We start from the raw sequence: 19,101 nt of genomic DNA, 5'->3' as shown, positions 1-19,101 counted from the left end.
GCTTTGGCTTCTCTGTTTGCTACAGAAAGGTCAGTCAAAATGTCCCTGTGGACAAATCCAGCAAAGCTGTGAGAGAAACACATGTCCAGTGGCTTTATGTCAGCATTTCAGCAGAAAAAACCCCCCAAACCCAACAGAGCTCGAGGGTTTGTTGCAAAACTATCAAACAAAAACTTACTTTTATATTTTGTAATGTCTTATTTTGTGGGGGTATTTTTTAAACTTCAAAATGTCTTTGAAAATCTTTAAAATGACTTGTAAATAAAATATAATAAAATGATTCTTGTTATTATATAATACATGTATACATTGTAATATATAATACTGTATAAGCATGTTTATGTATATCTATGATTATATATGATAATGTAAAATATTAATAATAGTCTTGTGTATATAAAATCCCTGAAAGCATATAAAGAAGAAAATAGAAGAAGTAAAATCAGATAAAAATACACAACAGATTATAGACGATTAAAAGGATTAAAACAGATTATAGATTATATACAGAGAATAATGACAACAGAATATGAGAGTAAACTCAGGTGTCAATACTATGAAGTTGCTAATTTGAGAATAGTTTTTTAATATAATCTGATCTTTGCAAACATAGTGAGCTAAATAATTATGAATATTCATGAACGTTAATAAATAGTGTACATGCACATTGAGCATGTTCATATTTCGTCTTTGTTGTTGTCATCACAACAACTTAAATTTGTTTTAACAAAACAGAATAAATGAGCACTCATAACTATGATTATATAGCACTTTGGATGCAACCATACACAGTATCGTGACATAATACATACAAATACAAATATTTCCAATTTATTACCAATGTTGGTAAGAGGCATTTGAAAACAATTATCTGACCATTTTGAAATTAGAAAGAAACTGTTATTTAACATTCAGCACCGAAACTGACTTTAATTAAGATTTAAATTTGCCTGTGTGCGTCTTCATTTGTATGCAGGAATAGCTAAGAGCTGCTAAAGTGCTCCATGCATACATTATATATGAGTCTCCCCTCCTACATTTGTGTTGGAGTGTACCCTGTAGAGTCTCTCCTTGTATCTCACTGTCACTATGGACTACACACCGTACACTGGTATGATACATGTGACTCATTTAATCATTGTGGAATCCATTATATACACTTTCCTACTCTGTGCACATGTATTTGCCTGCATATGTGCCAACAGGTGCTGCTGTTTCCTTCACTACACGGCTCCATGTTTCCAAGTGGGGTTGCTGGTCTTTGAATCAAGGTCATCTTATTTCAGGCCCAGTTATTCATACATAAATTCTGCCCTCATAAATGCTCTGTATCCCCTCCCCCCCCACAATCAAATCGTGTTGATAAAACTAAAATGATCAAATTAACAACTGGAACAAGGAAACGTGATAATTATGCAAGGAAATGCTATATTAGTGTATATATTGCCGAGCAAATAACACAACGGTCTACAGCCAGGGTTCTCCTAGTGCTAGTCTCAATAAATGAGTGGGTTGCGGATCATCTACTGTGGCGACCCTCAGAGAGGGTCAGATACAGACTTTTCAGAGGAGGCAGATTTATTTCCAATAAGATACTTTGCTTTCTCATCATCCCCCTCTTCCTCACATATACTGTACTTCAAATACTAGTATAGTGAAATTAGATTAAGATGGCACAAGAGATAAATTGAGTCGAATTATTAAGCCTCTCACCCTGGTACATGTGGTAGAACAGCATTTCAAGTACCACAAGAGGAGGCTTGTGTACCACAGTTTGAGAACAACGGTTTTAGAGCAATCACCTCTACTGGATACAATCTGTCCAAACGTCTTTCTTCAGAGTTCCCTCCGAAGTTACGCCTCCAGAGCAAAGGAACAGGCGACAAATTGACAATTGACAACATGATGATCTACTCTACTAGCTTTCAGTTGCCACCACCGTTCAAATGAGCACTGATGTTCACTCTGCATCAGTCTTTTTCTTGGCAGTAGCTTTTCCAAAAAAAACGTCTGTCGTTTGGGACCAACACCTGTCGTTGGCACCTTTTCTGCCGGGAACTAGTTTACCATGCTAGCATAAGCTCTGACGTCCTTCTGACATCATCTGAGCATGTGCGATAAATGCACAAAGAGGGGTACGTGAATGTACCCCTATGATTGGATGGTGTTTTTACAGAATACACAAGACGACTGTGCCTCCATGGGGGCAACAGAGGTTCCACACTAACAAAAAACCCCAATAAAGTCATTGTCATAGGAAAAACCAACAGTGCCACAGCAGACTCCCTGTCTTCCCATTTTTAAACCCCACATACTTTGTACTGTGCATTTGTATAGATTGTGTCTGACTGCTGCGTATTCCTCAGAACATTGGCATCAATAACCCTCGTCTCTATCTCTTCGCCCTTTCAACAGGCGCCATAAATAATAGGTCTTGTGCATATTCTTCACGGGCGAGGAGAGAATGCCACATCACTGCCCCCTTTTCCATCTATATTCATTGGTTATGAGTGGCAATAAATTCGAGGCAGGGTGAGATTAGAGAGCTGTCTGCTCGGAGATGAAAGTCTAGTGTTTATCCGGTGTTCGGGCCTCATGGGCCACAGTGACAGACGCTAGCCAGGCTGAACAAGTGGCCGCAAATATTTAAAGGGTAATAAAAAGCTAATATGAACATGCAAGAGCAATTCTTGTCTCTTGTGAACTGAGAGGAAGGATTGGTTCAAGCACCAGAGAAACAAACATGTTTCTTGCCCCCTTCCTCCTCCTTCATGTGTGTGTATTAAAGATGACATGGGTTGCTGCCGGCTCACTTGTATCTCTTTGTTGTTAGTTATTGTACGTGAACTCGAGCTAACCTGCTGTTCTCTATGTGAGGGAACAGGAGAGACCACTGGCGCCACAAATCACTGTAATCATCGACATGAAGGACCCTTTCCCTAACAATAAGAAATTGATCCTAACAAGTCCATCAGTCCTGCTGTTTATCTGCTGCTCAGGATTATCTGCCACAAGATATGCAGAGATATGATACTGACAGTCTTTCACATTTCTCTACATTAGAGGTGTCTCAAAAGCGATATAGTATCACCACGCAAAATATCGTGATATTTCACTGTATCATTTCCCCCCACACACGTAAACAACCACAAAAATAAAAAAACGTTTTTCACTATGGTAACCAGTTATTGAACACCACTTTAAAGTCACCACTGCAGTGCAATTATGCATACAGTATTTTAAACAAAAATAGAGAATGAAGAAACTATTAAATACATTGAAAAGACACAACTCTTTTTGGAATTTATTTGGGTCAAACTGATTAATCGATCTACCTCAACTGGGCGTCTCAGTCTATCATGTAACTCCCTTCAAATGGCTGAAGCAGCATTACTGTGACAAACTTTGTTATACAGCCAATTACATGGGAACGTCATGCTATTTTCTTTTTTTGGAAACTTCCATTTTCTTTCCCTGTTCCATACATTTAAGGAATGGGAAATGTTACCTAACCCTTTAACCTAATATTGACCATTTCCTGCACAGTAGGCTATTTATAGACTTCCATTTACCTGGTGAACTTTAACCATAACCAGTGAATGCCTAAATCACTAAAACCACGTCTTAACGCCTTAAATGTGTGAGGACCAGTCAAAATGTCCCCAAAATGTCCGGGCTGTCTAGGGGTTCTGTGTGTACTTGGTCCCCACAAAGACATACGTACAAGTATACTCACGCCCACTCACGCACACACGCGGGCGCGCGCAGAGGCGACACGCTCGTTTCCTCACCTCGTCGCGCGGAACAGAAACAGAGGCAACTTTTTTATCCTCAGCGTTAAGAATCAATGAGAAGAGAAGGAGGAGGAGGAGGAGGAAGAGGAGAAGAGAGGAGAGAGGAGCAGAGCAGCGCTGTGGCAGCAGACAGGATCCTCTCTGCGCTGCGAGATCGTCCAATTACTCAGGAGATCACACCTGGACCTCGACTGAAATGATCACTAAATAAGATATATAGATATATATAGATATATATGTTTTATCACCTCAGAAACGAACCATCGGCATCCAGTTTCTGGTAAGTTCCTGATAAGTTTGGTTTAAATATAAGACTTATATGCCTTAATATTGAGATCAAATAGGATGTATTTACTGTCACTGCAGGATCCATATAATGGGAATTCATATGTATTATTTGAATACACAGTCTTAGGGCACCAGTTTTTATGTCTGTCAAAATGTGGGATTTTTGGCATTTTGATTGGAATGATGTGACTGAAAGTGGGTCTTATAACATTGTCAGTGACTTTAACTCAAATAAACAGTATAATGTTCAAGCATGTCATGAATAAACCTGGTGTAATAGGCTTTTTTCACAGAAGATATTTGTCGAAATTAAATAGGTTTAACCTGTAGAATCAGTTTTATTCTCTGAAAAATGTTTTTTTTCTGCAGACATTGTATACAATTGATTTGAGAAATAACATACTTTATGGTCATTATAACATTTCTATAATAACCAATCTAATACTGCAATTTATGTCTGTTTTATGTCAGTCTGTTGTAAACATTATACCTCAGTGCATCTCTGATGTTGGTAATGGACGTTATGCAATAAGTATACCTCTCGAGCCACGGTTCTCAAACTGTGGTACATGTACCACCAGTGGTACATGAGCTTCCTCTGGTGGTTCTTGGAGGAAAATCCGAAATACTTTTCTACTGTATAAATCAGGGTATGTGATCTGATTGGAGCTGAAGAATTTTGACAAGAGTGTGCAGAAAGTTTGGGAATAAATCTGCCTCCGGTCATGAGAACCCCTCCTCTAGAGGGTAGCGAACCATTGAAGAGGTTATTCGATTTTGCTTGATCCGAAATTGACAGAAACGCAAGCAGATTTTGCAGCGGTGGAAATTGTAAGGCCACTAAATGCAAGTCGTCACATTACTGTAATGTTGCCGATGAGGGAAGTTTACGATTTCCATATGTCTGCCGCAATTTTGACAACTCACTTCTTGTTTCGCCCCTGGATTCAAACATGGACTATTTACTCTATACTGCCCCCCCCCCCCCCCACGATTTCTGGTGGTATTGCTCCATTTTTACCATCATTGCACAACGATGGACAAAATCAACGCATAGTATGGACAGATGTCTCTGTCCTTCTCTTCTCTGTTTGTGTAGAGCACATGTTACATGTTACATGTTGCCCTGCTCCAACACACCTGATTCAGATGAACAGCTCGTTACCAGGTTTCTGCAGACGCCTGGTAACGAGCTGACCATTTGAATCAGGTGTGTTGGAGCAGGGCAACATCTAAAACATGCGGGGCAGTGTTCCCTGAGGACCAGGGTTGGGAAACACTGGTGTAGAGTATAAAGAGACCACACATGTACTATTCACACACATATGGAACTCTCCCCCACACAATTACTAATATATACAAAATATTAATTGCACACTGATAATAATAAATACATTTTTGTTCAACTTGACATTAATACTCAAGACATTTTACTCTAAATGATCACCTTTCATAACCATAGTACTTTTATTGCCACTGCTGTAAACATCTACACCTGGGTATATTCATGTCAACATGTTATATATATATATATTTATATTTATAAATAGGAATATTTGTCTAGGTCATGACAGAAAATTATTTTTTTCTGATTTTATTTCAGCAAATAATATTAACTCATGCAATGAATTCATTGTAAAACCTGTCAAGAACAAGTAAGCAGTGGTTGGGTAATGGGACTGGACCTGTGTATGCTTCACCCTCATTGAGATTCCTTTCATATAATTAATCATTGGTCTATAGGTTGTGCTCTACGCCCTCATGAGTTCCATTAGGACTTTTATAAGATAAAGCCATGCGTCTGTAATTGAGCTGATGATGAGTCTTAGTCACTAACAGAATGAGTCACATAATCACAGCCTTTCTCTCGCACATAAAATAGGCTCCAACCTTTGTGTGGTTGTTTTTCTTTAAATTTAAATTCACCAACTATAGTTTGCTCTTACAGGGCTGACGTGAACCCTAAGAGCTCGGCAAACCTGGTGGACCCAATTTGAGTTCCATAAATTACACAAGAGACGTAATTTAAAACACATTTCTGTTGCGGCGGAGAGGAAGCATTTTTGTCAGGTTATATTTGCATGACATTACATCATAAAGAAGCAGTTTTACTTTACTGATATTCAGAGGGGCATGACTTTATTATTTTCGAAAGAAATAACTCGGATCAGAAAATATAGTCTCTCTTGTTTATTAATATCTCTGTACTCATGACTTTATTATTTTCGAAAGAAATAACTCGGATCAGAAAATATAGTCTCTCTTGTTTATTAATATCTCTGTACTCATGACTTTATTATTTTCGAAAGAAATAACTCGGATCAGAAAATATAGTCTCTCTTGTTTATTAATATCTCTGTACTGTTAGCAGCAAGATTGCGTCCTTTTCTGTTTTCTTTTAAATGGTTTTTAAATTATGGGTTTGTTTGTCTGTTATGAACAGATGGGGGCATAATTGACCACTTCTGCAGCAAACTGAAACTAAAAGCCCCGTCTTCACGCTGAGCCCAGCCCTCTCTGTCCTGCTCTCTGGAAAATGACAACCTCCTATTGTCCTTTGCTAGATGTAATGACCTCACCCACGAACATGTTCCATCAGTAGAAATCATAAAAATGTAACGTGTGCCAGCTTGATCCTGCCCGGAGCACTGAGACTGTGTCATTTGTTTGAATCTGGGCCCTGCATGAGTAATTCTGACGTAGGAACCAGGGCTGTGCAAAAGAAGGAGTACATGTGATGTGCGTAAATGTTGCTGAATATAGCAATAATTAAGATTTGTGATAAATAGTGCAGGTATTTGGTTTGCTGCTCACTTTGATGAGTTGCCTATGTAGACACTGTAAAAAAAAAAAAAAAGAAGCATCTTGATCCCCCACTTGAAACTTTATGTTTCTCAAAACAGAAACATCCCTTGTAACCTGATGGATGAAAATAAATACAGGATAAAATGATACATTTATTGCAATTTGAGTGGTCTTCGTCATATGTGTCTTGCGATGACGATACATTTTCACGATATTGTGCAGTCCCATAGACCACATACTGTATGCAAATTCATGTAGTGTTGTAGTTGGAATTTGACCATGGGAAATTCACAGATGTTGGATGATACCAGTTGTCAGTCACACTGATGTCCACCCATACACGCCGTGCTTCAGCATCCATTTTCCTCCAAATGGAAACATAACTTAGAACATTTTAATCACGCCCTATCAAAGAAGGGCTGAGACTAATGATCGAGACAATTAACTTCACAGGTAATTATTTATTTGAGTAAAAGCTCATTTTCCCGTAGACTTCCACTAAAACTGCAACCAAATGCAGTTGCCCCCTGGTGGCAAACTGCAGTTTAGATGATACTTCCTGGACTTCACTCTTTGGGTGAACTGAATTTTCCTAAACTATTAGTTAAGGTCTATGTGTGTATGTTTTAAATGAAATGCATAAAATTATGCCCCCCCCCCCCCCCCCCAAAAAAAGAGATATTACATTCTTCCCTATATTATGCACAAATTTGTCGCAGTATCACTTTATACAACTTTTTCCCCCACATAGAAATTTTGGAAAACACTGATATTCAGTACATGTGCGGACCTAATGGCAACTTTCTGTTTCAGGTGGAGACGCTCTTCCGTTTCTGTCCATACTGTGTGAAGAAAGCATGAACTTCTTTCACCCAACGTGCCGGATCTCACCGTTACTCTAAGTGTTTGCCATAAACATGGGCGACTCCAACATCAGCCACATGGTGGCAGCGTACACAGAGATGCAGGAGGGTCACCCAGCAGGAAAGTTGGATCTTTACGTGGACAACTACGACATGGACTACGGTATCCCCCCCGATGACATCCCAGACACCACACAGGGCCAGGCTTTCTTTGTGGCCACCATTGTTATCGGCGTGGTCCTCGTCTCCATCATGCTCATCTGCGGGCTGGGAAACTTCATCTTCATCGCCACGCTGACGCGCTACAAAAAGCTCCGCAACCTCACCAACCTGCTCATCGCCAACCTGGCCATCTCAGACATCATCGTGGCCGTGGTGTGCTGCCCGTTCCTGGTGGACTACTATGTGGTGAAACAGCTCTCCTGGAGCCACGGACTGGTGCTGTGCGCCTCCATCAACTACCTGCGGACCGTGTCGCTCTACGTGTCCACAAACGCTTTGCTCGCCATTGCAATTGACAGGTGAGTTCAGATTGTCCTTAGACAGCTCCCTAGAGCTGTGTTTACACAGTGAAACGGTTCGTTTGGTATGTGTTTCCATTTGGAATAGTACCAGAATAACCCTTTTGTTTGGGTACCAGAGTAAAATGGTACAGATAGACCAGCTCCACCCGTGACAGTCGGCTGATTGGGTGAAAGAAAATCGTAACTCCCTTGCAACTGATGTTTATTTAAGTCTATTCTCATTCAGCAACACTTTGACCTTGACTTTACGTGTGAGTTAGCCGTAATTCTTGTAGCCTTGACAGCAGAGATTTGAATTGATAAAGTTGATCGCCAATAGGTAATGATTGTTTTTACATCAAAGCAGACAAAAAAAAGAGAAAGCACAACAGTAATGTTGTAATGATCCAAAGCGACATACCTGCAACAAGCCTGAGAACAGCTAAAAACGCCAAGAACTTCGTACGAAAAACATTCAGTAGATTATACTGCTTTCAGACGTTTGAGAGGATAAATGTGACGAGCAACAGGGCAGCAGGAGTCTGGGAGTTCACTCAAAATTCAACAAGGGAGCAACAGTGGTCATTCACTGGAGCTTTCAATGAAAGAACTGCGGCAAAGCTATCTCTTTTTCTACAAATCTTACCTTTATTGAAGTGATTCTCAAAGACTGATGGGTCGGAGGAGACTTTTTTGGGTGCTAAAACAAATTTGCAGAGTTATATGAAACTTTTAGTCGAGATTTATGTGTATTGTGTTTGGCATAATGTGCATAAAATTAAGTTTTATTTCATTTTTACCAATTTTTACCAATTCAAAATGACACCAGGTGTTAGAGATACGGCTGTAAATTAGCCGCCACATTATCCGACAAAATTTGCTCTTGTCATGATTTATATTGTTATTTGGGTCATAATTGTTTTGGATACTCTGCTTCATGGATATGAGGTCTGTATATGAGGTCCAAATACATGTAATTTTCATGATATTTTGAGAGGCTGAGACTGCAAAGATTATTTGCATTACAATGGAAATATCTTAAGATTGAAACAGATTTAAAAAATCCTACCAAAAGATGCTGCAAAACAAGAACGACTACAAACTTATCCTGGTTCTCATGCTTGGTTTATTCACATTGAAGTGGAAATGTTCTTTTATCAATGATGCAGTTGTGTTTTTTTGGGTGTTTGTGAACTGCATGGCACCACGCTACGGCTCTGGCTCAGATTTGTCTCGATGCACAAACCTATGAAAAGATAAACAGGTTTCCACTTCAAAGGTGATGTAAACAGATGCTTTGATTAATTTTTGATAATCAGTTTCCAGAAGAAGCCCAACAGGTCTCCTGCTGCTCTGCTCAGCAGGCAACAGGTCCACATCCACTCACGATAGGTAGCATCTGTGTTTCCCTCTCTGTTTGTGCCAGCTATTTACTCCATAATCTTCTGGCACAGGATGAGACAAATTAAACGTGTTAACAAAATACTAGACTGATTGAGCGGGAGTCCTTGGTAAAATGTAATGAAAGGTGAACTTCAAGGTTCAAGGAAACCAACAGGAACAGCTGCCATTGTTGTGTGATTTGCAGATATACAGACACCAAGGACATTTTAAGAGTTTAATTTAAGTGTAAATAATTTGTTATAGTTATGGATGGTCATGGGTTTCATTTCCTGACATGTTTCTTCTTTCTCAAGGCTAAATAGAACTTTTGTGAATGAAGCTAACCAAACCATAGAAAATGTTGGATTTGAACATTCCACACAATTTTTTCTTTTGAATTTATTACTTTTAATTTAATACTGAAACAGTTTGTTGCATGATAGTGAGGCAGGAATTGTAACACGGAGGTGGAGGGATGAGTGACTAACATATACCTCATTACACAGTGTTATCACTCAGGTTTAAGTATGTTTTTGAGTTAAATAGGCTTTCACTCATGGGTCAAATAACTCTACAATGAAATTTGAATCGGCTTCGGCTCCGATCAGCAAGGCTTTGACGAGCATTCACCTTCCAGCTGTTAGTATAAGCGTTAACCATGAATGTTTGTTGCTAATCTTATTGCTCAGTATTATTTTATTTTATAATTTGGATCAATTGAAAGAAGGACTAAATGATATAAAGTAAAAAAGTAAAGTGTAATATTGTCACTGAGCTCCATGAAGTTGTTGCTTCCGTCTCCCTCCGAATAATTTTTAAAATGCGACATAGGAATTCACGCACAGTTGACACAGGACTGAAAAAACACAGGAAAAGAGTCTTTAATAAATAAAATAAAATAAACCTTGAATCACAGAAGGCCAGAGCAACAGACAAGATTGAAAATGTGGCCTTAAAACTAACAAACAAACCAAAATGAACCAGCACAGAGACTAAAATACATGAGGGAGGCAGGGACAATTAAACACAGGTGAGACAAATGGGACACAGGTGAAACACATTAAGGGCAGGACAGAGAATCAACAGGGAAAGACAGGACTGGAAGTCAAACTAAACAAGGTACATACAAGGAAACACTTCCAAACAAAACAGGAAACAACAGAGGTAAGTGAAAGAGAAAGAGCAACAAATAGTTGTTGAAGTTTAGAATCAGAATTATTTGCACACACACACACGCCAGTATTTAACCCAGTGTTTCTCAATCCTGGTCCTCGGGACCCACTGCCCTTGATGTTTCCCCTCAATTAAACGGATGGGTCGTCACCAGGGTTTCATAGAGAGCTCGTTGATCAGCTGACCATTTGAATCAGGTGTGTTGGAGCAGGGAAACGTCTAAAACATGTAGGACAGTGGATCCCCAGGACCAGGACCGAGAAACACTGATTTAAACCATACTTGTTACAAACCAGCACAGGAGCAGTGGGCAGCACTTACAGAGCAAGGTACCCAAAAACCATTGTATGTCACCCCTTAAATCCTCCTGGGATTAGAACCAGAACCAGTGACCCTTTAGTTACTAACCCTTCCACTTCTCCATAGGCTGCAAAAGCTTTGAGGAATAAAACGTAATCTTCTCCGTGCTCTAACCAGGTGCTTTTTGTGCCTGAATGTAATTATTCAATCGCCCTTCATTTCTTCAAAAGGCCAAAAACACTATTACATTATTATGCGTGTTTATATGCAAATGACTGAAGTAATTTTGCTTCAGAAACACGAGCTTTCGCATATCTGTGAGTTGACAATGTATTCACATAAATTGCAAAAGCCACAGGGGCAACGAATGAGCCTTTTACTGTGCTGCTGAGAGGCATGAATCAAACCTCGCTCAGTCAATAACAACACTTCCCCTCGCTACATGTGCACAGAACATCTAAAGATTTATAAAGTATGGCACAGATTTTAGATGCTCTGCAAGGAGCCGTGAATGATTTGTGCACAAATCAAAATCACAATGAGGCTGGACAGAGAGTTTACTGTGCCAAAGTAATTATTATAAATGATTGTTCAGTTTGTATCTTCCCGCAATTGTGGGAAGTTCCTGACAGTGTTGGCAAAAAAGCGACAGCTCCACAGACGGCGGCGGATTACAGAGAATCCACAGAGCTGCTGCCGCCGAGCGTCTTCACTGTGGTTGTTGTTTACTGATATAACTGTGTTCCAGGGGCATTTGCATAATCACACTGCAGCAGAGGATCGAGTCTTGATGAACTTTTTACCTGATCTAACCTCTGAGTTTCATCCTGCAACAAATCAGTGACAGGTCACAGCAGGGAGAATCACATGCGTGAATAATCACATTAATGATGGTTGAATTCCATTGTTACTGTGATCATTGACGCCCGTGGGTTTTCCTGCTGAAATACATCTCAAATGGCCCATTAGGTACCGAACAATTTTCAAGATCTGGTTTGTAACAGCATGGAGTTTGTGTGTTATCCATGTGTGTGCGTGGGTTTTCTCCGCGTTCTCCGGTTTCCATCCCACAGAGCATTGGACACACTAAATTGACAGTAGGTGTGAGTGTGAGAGTGAATGGTTGTTTGTCTCTGTATGTGTCCCCGTGATGGACTGGCGATCTGTCCAGGGTGTACCCCGCCTGTCACCCTGTCTCAGCTGAGATTGGTACAGCGTCCACTGCGATAATGGAGGATAAAGCGGTCGACGATAAACAGGCGGACAGACAGTCTGTGGGTTTTACAATAACTGAAACAAATTTTCATTTGATTTTATTTCCTCCTTTTTGATTTACATCTTGATTACAGCCTGCACCTTAAGAAAAACTTCCGTACAGTTTGTCTGCATTAAAACAACTTTCTCAACCATCTCTTCTTCTGTCTTCTTTTTCCCTTGTGTCCTCATGTCCACTTTCTCTGTGGTCTTCCTCTTTCCCTCCTGACTGGCAGCTCCATCTTCATCACCCTTTGTCCAAAATAATCACTATCTCTCCATGCGTAGATAGTTATTATTAAAATAACTTTATACAACTGTGTTAAAATTCAGTTCACTGAATGTCTGACCTTTAATCTTAAAGCAATTTCAAGTGTGCTCAGCACTCAGACTGCTGAACAGGCTGCGCAAATGGCCATGGCAATTTATGAAGTGCATTTCATTGTAGAAATTCAATGTGCTGTATAAATACTATAAAACACACAGAGAACATGGTGCGATAACATGTATCGAACATAAAATGCACAGAAAAAAACACACACAAACACTCAAGGGAAAGCAAGACCCACTGGTCATAACATTCATATTAACTTCACCAAAATTATATTTTTAGGGGTAAACTCAACCTTTTCTTTGAGAAATTAGGTTCTGCCTCATTAGTACCAGGTTTTACAAACTAGAAATTAGTAATTATAAATTAGTAACTGTGGGTCATTTTGGTCAATCAATACCTGAATACGATCCGTATGTTTTTAGTGCACCGGTATTTTTCAATCCAACTAGGCACAAGTGTTAGTGAGGTTAGGGTTAGGACTAAAAAAGTGGGTCCTAGGGTTAGGGTTCGGGTTAGGCTGTAAATTACAGACAATGAAATGAAAATCAATTAGCGTGTCGTGTGGTATCTTTTGTAATAGAGTTGAACCTGTGTTGATCACACCAAAGTATAATTAACCACGAAGGGAACTGCCAGTGGAAACCTCGCCAAAGCTCCTTGATGATGACACACCCACTGGACCAGATTGCTGTTAATTATACTACCACTAGGGGGCGCCTATTTTAGACCTGAGACTGTCCTCCAACAGTCTCAGGTCCTGACCATGTCAGTGTTAAGTTGAGACCAGTGTCCTGATTTGCAGGAAAACAGAAAAGATGATACCCTGTGGGAGCAGATGATCTTGTTTTGACTATTTAGATCAACTACAAGCACCTCAGGCTTGATTTTGACTTCAACAATATCACAACATACATTATCTCAAGGCACTGTTAACTCAAGGCAGGAACCTTTATGATATTAAAGAGAGAAGACACTAGGCATCAGTGGAGAGAAAAAACTCCCTTTTAACATAAGAAGAAGAAATCTCTGACAGAACCAGACTCAAAGACTTTAACAAAATTATACTGATATCAACTTTTATTATAGCATAATAATAATGGTGATGATATGATATGAATGACGATCTGGATCCTGCAGCCTGCAAGATGAGGACACAGACAGAGAGGAATTAGGAACTCGGGAGAGAATATTTCTCAGTGGTTGTACTAAAGTTCTGTGTTTTGTTTTTCCAGCCTCCTCAATGCAAACATATGTCTGTTCCTGCAGGTACATGGCGATAGTTCACCCTCTTCGTCCTCGTATGAAGTACCAAACTGCGTACTGGCTGATCACTGGAGTCTGGATTGTCCCGATACTGATATCCATCCCATCTGCCTACTTTGCCTCAGAGACGATGTACCCTCATGGCGGCAGCACCTCGACCACTCACAAAGTCTTCTGTGCCCAGATTTGGCCCGTGGACCAGCAAGCCTACTATCGCTCATACTTCTTGGTTGTTTTCGCCGTGGAGTTTGTCGGGCCGGTGATCGTCATGGCGATGTGTTACACCCAAATCTCCCGAGAGCTCTGGTTCAAGAACGTGCCGGGGTTCCAGACGGAGCAGATCAGGAAGCGGCTGCGCTGCCGCCGCAAGACGGTGATGGTCCTGATCGGGATCTTGACCGCGTACATCCTGTGCTGGGCACCATATTACGGCTACACCATCCTGCGGGACTTCCACCCGACGCTGATCTCTCGACAGAAGAACTCACTGGTGGCCTTCTACATCATCGAGTGCATTGCCATGAGCAACAGCATGATCAATACCTTCTGTTTTGTCAGTGTCAAAAACAACACAGTGAAGCATCTGAAGAAAATTGTATTGCTGCGCTGGAGGTCAACATACGCCCCCAGTAAGACTGCGGATGAGATGGATATGAAGACGTCCAGCCTGCCCGTAACAGAGGAAACCGAATGTATTCACCTGAGGTGAAGGGAAGAAAATGTGTAATCAGTCGTTGAGATTTTTTTTTAACTGTTGATACGAAAAAAACTACATAGCAGAAAAAAGAAAACCCTAAAGGCTCTTTCAGGCGACGTCTTGATTACTGTGTAGATAAGTGTTTCAGCACCTTATCAGAACTAATCTGAATGAGGATTTCTGCCATGAGACCAAAGACCATGTTAAACAGACACTGAAAGTAAGTGTTTACGGAGATCAAAGATCTTAGTGGCCCTTTCCCAATGTGCACCCTCACTTAATCCCAGTCTGTTTGTGTTGTGCCATGTTGAGTATTTTATTGTCATTTTCTATAAATTGGCACCTCTACTAATGGAATTACCCACAGCTCATTGCGCAAGAGTCACAAATCAATCGCCAACCTGAGGAACTGTACATTTGACACTACAAGACAAAAAGTCTTAAAGTTGGGGTTGGAGATCCTGGAAAAACAGTTGAAGCAGGTCACATTTTGAATTCAAAAGTCCCAGCCCCTTCTTCAGACCTTCGAAGCTACGCCTCCAGAGCATTGGATCGCTCTGCATCAGCCTTTTCTTGGCAGTAGCTCCCAAAAAAACGTCTTTTGTTTGCGAGCAACAGCTGTGGTTGGTACCTTTTCTGCCATGACGTTGCTGCAACTCTCTTGTTGGATTTAACAAGCTAGCATAAGCTTTAATGTAATCAGATGAAAGTAGCAACATGCTATTGAGTCAACTCAGCCATTTTAATAATGTCATTTATATTTGTCAAATATATCCTCATCCAATCTCTGATTCAACCGAAAGTAAACATCAGAAAAAGTCCCACTTTCTGACTGAATAACAATAGAGTTGGCAGCATTTTCAAACTTTTCTTCTTATAAACACTGAGGAAATGTATGCATTTTTTCTTTAAAAATGGAGTAATATGAATGTAGCCCAAGAGAGAAAGCAGTGCTCGGTTAAGTAAATGATCCAAGACTGATCACCACCATAGTGTTCTAACCACTGGCTTGAGAGTAGATTGACAAATGTTCACCTGCACCCAGTCATTACGTGTCTTTTATGTGCTCACTATCAAGCCTGCCTAAATGTGAATGATAAATCGTCTATACAACTCTCTCTGTATATGTATAGAGCACATTTCTAGTCTTGATGACCACTCAAAGCTGAGCCGTCAGTAGGTTAAATGGGGTTAAATGTCTCGCCCAGGGACAGCTTGACATGTGGCCAAAAGAAATGGAATTGAACATTGAAGACGACCTGTTTTCCCCTCAGTCGCCCGTTTGCACAGAAACTGGTGGTCGTACAGTTGAGAGAGGGCCGTACGTTTGCGTGTGTACCGGTGTAACATCAACGTTGTGGGTCTGTGGTACCGTCAGTGCTTCTGTGTGAAGTGATTTGTTGTGCGTGTTGTGACAAAACATCTGATGTTTAAATCAGAAACACATTTAAATCACAGTGCAATACCAACGTGGTAATAGCGTGGTGATCATTTCATAATACTGTGGTGTCATTTCACAATCTAATTCCAGCTCTGTTGACAGGAGAGTAAATAACATTACACTAACTTTTTTAATTTGTTTTAATCAAACTTAATTGATGATTTATGATTATCTTGAAATCAAACCCTCTCTTGTGTCGCCCACACATCATCAAGCTCTTAGTTGGTAACATATAATATATAATATAATTACTTTCCTGCTAAACTACAACATACAATTGCCGCATTGCTGCTGTACTGCAATGCAAAAGTGTTGCCGTTAAATGTTTATGTATATAAAACATGATGATTACTGTATAGCTGCTGCTGCTATTGATCTGTGGCGTTCTGTATTTTTCTGTTATGTTGGAAAAACAATTAGTAAAGTGAATTTTTGTGCGTTCTCATCAGTTATATTTCAGGAGAGACTTGCTGTAACCCTGTGAAATGCTTTGAGTGCTTGAAAGGCTCCTTGAGATTCCGCTCGTTTCCTCGCATGCTCTCTTTGTACGTTTTTGCAATTTCTGTGCGCATATGGTAATAAAAGAGGAGACACCACTTGTACACTTGTGCGCAAGAAATGTGTGTTTGTGTATGTGTGTGCGAATAAGTGATGTATCTCCACCGATAACAGCCATTTATCGATCCACTGGTCCCACACAAACCCAATGTCACCATGCCAACAGCGCAGGCTGAGCTGAGGACAAAGCAGGAGCCCTGCAGCAGGTAACTTTCACCCTCCCCCTCCTCCTCCTCCTCCTCCCCCCACAGCTGTTAAGAGAAGTAAAGTGGAGCAGAAGTATAATAACAGGCTGTAAAACGCTCAGTGGAGGTTGAAATTAATGGCGGTGAAGTGGCTAGCATTGTTGCCTCACGCAGCAAGAACGTCACCAGTCTGGATCAAGCGAGGATCCAGAGTTTAGATGTTCTTCCCTAGTATGTGTGGGGTTTTTTTTGGGGTTCTACGACTTCCTCCCACAGCTCAAAGACATGCAGATTGTGAAGAAGGTTAATTGGACTAAATTGACCGTAAGTGTGAGTGTGAATGGTTGTCCGTCCCTGTATGTTGACCCTGCCATGGACTGAGGACCAGTCCAGGTCGTACCCCTCTGGGGAAGGATGGGGATGTTTTTAAAATACGTACAATAGCTACCTTTAACATCTAAACATTTAAAAGAGTTCATTTCAAAACATTATATGAGCATCATTTCCACATTTGACAAATTACCTAAATAAGACGTTGCACTTTTATGTCCGACTGTTTTACTTTTTTTTATTTATCAACTTTAAATCCTATTTGGTTAATGTTTGCATTGGAATTGACAGTAGAAGTGTTTCTGCTTTAGAGCGGCAGCGGTTAAGTATTATGCTAAGACGAGACAACAAAGAGACATTAAAAGACCATAAAAAAAACATTATATGTTAAATATCTACTGCCAAAGTGAATAAGAGGAAGGAGTTATTGGCGTGTTCCTTCCCTGCCAGAGAGAAAAGTGTCCACATGTTTGTTGCATTCAAACATTTTATCTTCACTGCAGACCCACGTTTTTCTTCCACCCCAGAAAATGGGACATTTTTGACAGGTTAACCTTTGCTGAAGTTGACCTTTGTTGCTCCTTTGTCCAAAAAGAAAAGACACGGAGGCCAGGATGAGTTTGGGAAAAAGACATTGAAATAATAATATTTATGATGATATTTTACTAAATTACAAAATGAAAGTGTTTGTTTTTCATAACATGATATGAAGTGGAGTTTGAGACCTCTGCTCTACATCTTCAGAGTTTAGATTTCTCCACAGCAGACCCTTGTTTTTCTCCTCCTCTTCTGGTCGAAACTTTTTTTGTGTCCGATTATCGACCAATAACTCCAGCAGAGTTCCTGCTGGAATCCTGTGTGTCTATGATTTTCTGTTTTCACTGCAACACAAAGCACTGTTGTTACAGCAACAGCTGTGTTTGGTTTTTTTCATTAATAGTGCACAAATTATGGTTTTGAGCCACAAGCATGCAAGAAGAGATAGGAGAACTAAGCCCCTTTGTGCTCTGGTCCTTTCATGGGATTTGTTGGAACAATTTAAAATGCACATACTGGAGCAGTGCATACTATATATGAATCTATATATTTTTATATAGAAGGGAAAGCTCATTTTATACCCTTCATTTTCTTCCCACCTCCTGCTGCTTTGGTGGTTTCACAAACAAGTCAATCGATAATGAATGATGTCAAAAAGTAAAGTACAATAGAAGGTTTTTTTAAGAAAAGGTTTTCAAAGGGAATGATAGATGAATACGTTCTCTATCCAGACAGAAAAACATGAGAGAACATATAAATAAAAGACAGAAATAATCAATAAGAAAAAAACATTAATTTAACATTTGCAAAGTCACTGAAAAAAACCCTGAAATCGTTTCAAATTGTATTTTTGTGGTGAACATTTTATTGAATTTTTAAACATACAAGCAGACACAAACAAAGTGAAGGTGATATTGTATCAGGGATCAGCTCTGAGTCCCCTTTTTGTTTTGCAACGGTGATGGACAGGTTGACAGATGAGGTCAGACAGGAGTCTCCATGGATTATGTTGTTTGCAGATGATATTGTAATCTGATGTGAAAGTAGGGGACGTGTGGAAAAGAAAAAACCCTGGAGAGAAGAGGAATGAAGCTTAGTCGGAGCCAGACAGTATACCTGTGTGTGAATGACAGTGAGACAGGTGGTATGGTGAAGATAAAGATTAAAATAATGGACAGTGCACAAAAGAGGTGGAGAGGACAGCAGCAAAAGTGAAAGGGACAGCCAACAAGTAAAAGTAGTGAGACCTTCTATGACGCATGGCATGGAGGAGATCTGGATTATAGTCTTCAGTTAAAGCAACTTCACTTCTCATCCATCCTTACCTCAATCATTTCCACTCAGCTTCCTCATCTATTGATTCCACTCAGCTGCTCGACATCTCCAATCAACT

General features: G+C 40.1%; 1 protein-coding gene across 1 annotated transcript; it reads left to right on the top strand.

The window, feature by feature from the left end:
- Positions 1 to 3,975: 3,975 nt before the first annotated feature.
- Positions 3,976 to 16,516, top strand: prokr1b (prokineticin receptor 1b). Its single transcript, XM_058651982.1, has 3 exons — positions 3,976 to 4,074; positions 7,701 to 8,271; positions 13,964 to 16,516. The coding sequence occupies exons 2-3, from the start codon at positions 7,805 to 7,807 to the stop codon at positions 14,667 to 14,669; spliced, it is 1,173 nt and encodes a 390-aa protein (XP_058507965.1). The 5' UTR covers positions 3,976 to 4,074; positions 7,701 to 7,804; the 3' UTR covers positions 14,670 to 16,516.
- Positions 16,517 to 19,101: the final 2,585 nt, after the last annotated feature.

The sequence above is a fragment of the Solea solea genome, chromosome 15 (assembly GCF_958295425.1).
Source record: "Solea solea chromosome 15, fSolSol10.1, whole genome shotgun sequence".
Taxonomy (NCBI): domain Eukaryota; kingdom Metazoa; phylum Chordata; class Actinopteri; order Pleuronectiformes; family Soleidae; genus Solea; species Solea solea.
The sequence above is the reverse complement of the archived record's forward strand: the minus strand, read 5'-3'. Positions and strand labels throughout refer to the sequence as shown.